The 2,734-nt window shown below is 51.4% G+C and overlaps 1 protein-coding gene across 1 annotated transcript; it reads left to right on the top strand.

Annotated features, from left to right (window-relative positions):
- The first annotated feature begins 221 nt into the window (after positions 1-221).
- LOC104124467 (olfactory receptor 1052-like) lies at positions 222-2,433 on the top strand. The gene is given in 4 exon segments (XM_035892370.1): positions 222-677; positions 679-988; positions 1,491-1,663; positions 2,422-2,433. Coding segments are annotated over 4 exon segments (951 nt in total).
- Positions 2,434-2,734: the final 301 nt, after the last annotated feature.

Here is a 2,734-nt window from a genome sequence, read left to right as displayed (position 1 = left end):
CAGCCACTCCCCAGCAGCCTGGGGCTCCAGACCCCTCCCCAGCTTTGTTGCTCTCCTCTGGACATAGCCGTCATATTTTTTCTCCGAATAACTGGGTGTATTCACCGAGGAAACACCAAACCCCGCATTAGCCTCAGGCACTGCATGTTCCTGAAAGCTGGGAGAAATTATTTCACATCTTCCCTACGATTCTTTGTCTCCTCTGCGCTGGCGCCGGGAGGATGGCTGGGGGAAACTCAAGTGTGTCCGAGTTTGTCCTCTTGGGCTTCACAGAACTGCTCTTTGTGATTTTCTTACTCATCTACATCACCACGCTGGTGGGGAACCTGGGAGTGATCATCCTTATCAGGACCAACCCTCAGCTTCATGTACCCTTGTACTTCTTCCTCAGGCACCTCTCTTTCCTGGACATCTGCTATTCTTTATCCGTCACGCTGAAGCTCCTGTTGGATCACCTTGCAGAGAGAAATGGCCTTTATTTCAATGGCTGCATCACACAGTTTTTCTTCTCTGTGGTATTTGGCACCACGGAAGCCATCCTTCTGACCGTCATGGTGTATGATCACTACGTGGCCAGCTGTGAGCCTCTGCACTGCTTGGCTGCCATGTCCCACGGGGTCTGTGTCCAGCTGGTGGTGGGCTCCTACGCTGTCGGGAGCCTGAATGCCCTTGTGCACAACCAGCGCTCTCCTCCAGCTCTCCTTCTGCGGCCCAAACCTCGTCAATAATTTCTACTGTGAAATCCCACCACTCCTGCTGCTCTCGTGCTCCGACACCTGGCTCAACAAGATGGTGATGGCCGTGTTCATTGGCTTCATCATAACAGCCTCAGTCTTGGCCATTGTCTCCTATGCCTGCATCCTGCTCACCATCTGGAGCATCCGCTCCTAGGAGGGCAGGCACAAAGCCTTCTCCACCTGCACCTCCCACCTCATGGCTGTCACCCTTTTCTATGGCTCTGCAGCTTTCTTGTATTTCCATTCCTTTTCCAGACACGCAGAATCACAGAATCCCAGACTGGCAAGGGTTGGAAGGGACCTTGGGAGATCACCCAGTCCAACCCCGCTGCTCAAGCAGGTTCTCCTAGAGCATGTTACACAGGACTTCATCCAGGCAGGGGTCGAATATCTCCAGGGAAGGAGACTCCACAGCCCCCCTGGGCAGCCTGGGCCAGGGCTCCATCACCCTCAGAGTAAGGAAGTTTTTCCTCATATTCAACTGAAACCTCTTCTGTCTCAGTTTGTGCCCATGGCCCCTTGTCCTGGCACTGGGCACCACTGGGAAGAGTCTGGCTCCATCCTCGTGACATCCATCCTTAAGATATTTGTACATGTTGATGAGATCCCCTCTCAGCCTTCTCGTCTCCAGGCTGAACAAGCCCAGCTCCCCCAGCCTTTCCTCACAGGGGAGATGCTCCAGTCCCTTTATCATCTGAGTTGCTCTCCTCTGGACTCTTTCTAGGAGTTCCTCATCTTTCTTGAACTGGGGAGCCCAGAGCTGGACACAAACAGCCTCCCTCTTCTACGCCACGGTGACCCCCATGCTCAACGCTTTCATCTACAGCCTGAGGAACAAGGAGGTGAAGGGCGCACTCAGAGGAGCCATGAACAAACTTCTCTTTGCTTGTGTTCCCCTAGGTCCCCCTCTGACCAAACCGAAGCAGGTATCGCCTGCCATAGTGGAGTCAAGCAGAAGAAATAAGGCTGATGCTCAGCAGAAGAAGGGCACCATCCATTTCTGTGCATCTGCTGAGCTCTACCTCTTGCTGAACACCTCAGAGTTTGAATTACGAATTAATGTGGTGTTGGGGGGTCCCTTGAAAAATAAATTAACTGTAATTACAATGTCTGAAAGAAGGGAAGAATTTTTTTGACAATCCCAAACCCACGTGCGGTGTCAGTGAAACTTCTGGAGTAAAGGCATTTATAAGCAGCACTAGAAGAGGCAGTTGATACTTTTTACCAAAGAGGATTTACTCGCCGTTACAACAACATTTAATTCTGTGGCCTGAAAGAGGTGGCTCAGAGCAGATGGGGACAAGCTGAATAAAGACTACAAGCTGGAGAGGGACAATGCCTGTCAGAACTTTGTTTTCAAATTTTCTAAGCAGTTGCCTGAGGTTTTGCTTTAGTACAACAAACCTGATGTCTTATTTTCCCTGGTTTGCCCAAGGATAGCCTCTACGGGGAGTAGCACATCCCCATGCTTCATATATATTGGACGCAGGCCACCATGGCTGGGCACCTTGCTTTCCTGGATGGGTGTCCCCCATGGAAAGCTGCCCGCCTGGAGCCACCACGCTGACACGTCTTCCTTTGCCTAAGAGCAGGGTGGAGCTTTATCCCCCATGCCAAGGAGTCACACAGCTTGGCCAAGAACGGTCTTTCAAGATGCTGTCTGAGCAGTCTTGGCTTTTCCCAGGTTGCCAGCTGATGCTGACAACCCAGAAAGGCTCTGTGCTTCTGGCCATTTGTGGTTTTTGGACGTGCCCCACTTGTTTGATGACTCCAAGACTCCCAAAGTTGGCCCAGACTCCCCAAGTTGGCCAAAACTCCCCCCCACTCCATCATCACCTCCTCTCCTACTTATGTGTCTCCATCCAGGCAACGTTTATTTTCCATCCCAGCTGCAGCTTAATAATTTCTGCTTCCAGGTTTTGGGGTTGAGTCATGTCGGTCCAGGAGTCATCTCATCTAATTGTAGGCTTTCACATCTCAATTAGTCACCCTCAGTT

The sequence above is a fragment of the Egretta garzetta genome, unplaced genomic scaffold (assembly GCF_000687185.1).
Source record: "Egretta garzetta isolate BGI_Z169 unplaced genomic scaffold, ASM68718v1 scaffold804, whole genome shotgun sequence".
Classification (NCBI taxonomy): domain Eukaryota; kingdom Metazoa; phylum Chordata; class Aves; order Pelecaniformes; family Ardeidae; genus Egretta; species Egretta garzetta.
This window is presented reverse-complemented; position numbering and strand designations above follow the sequence as displayed.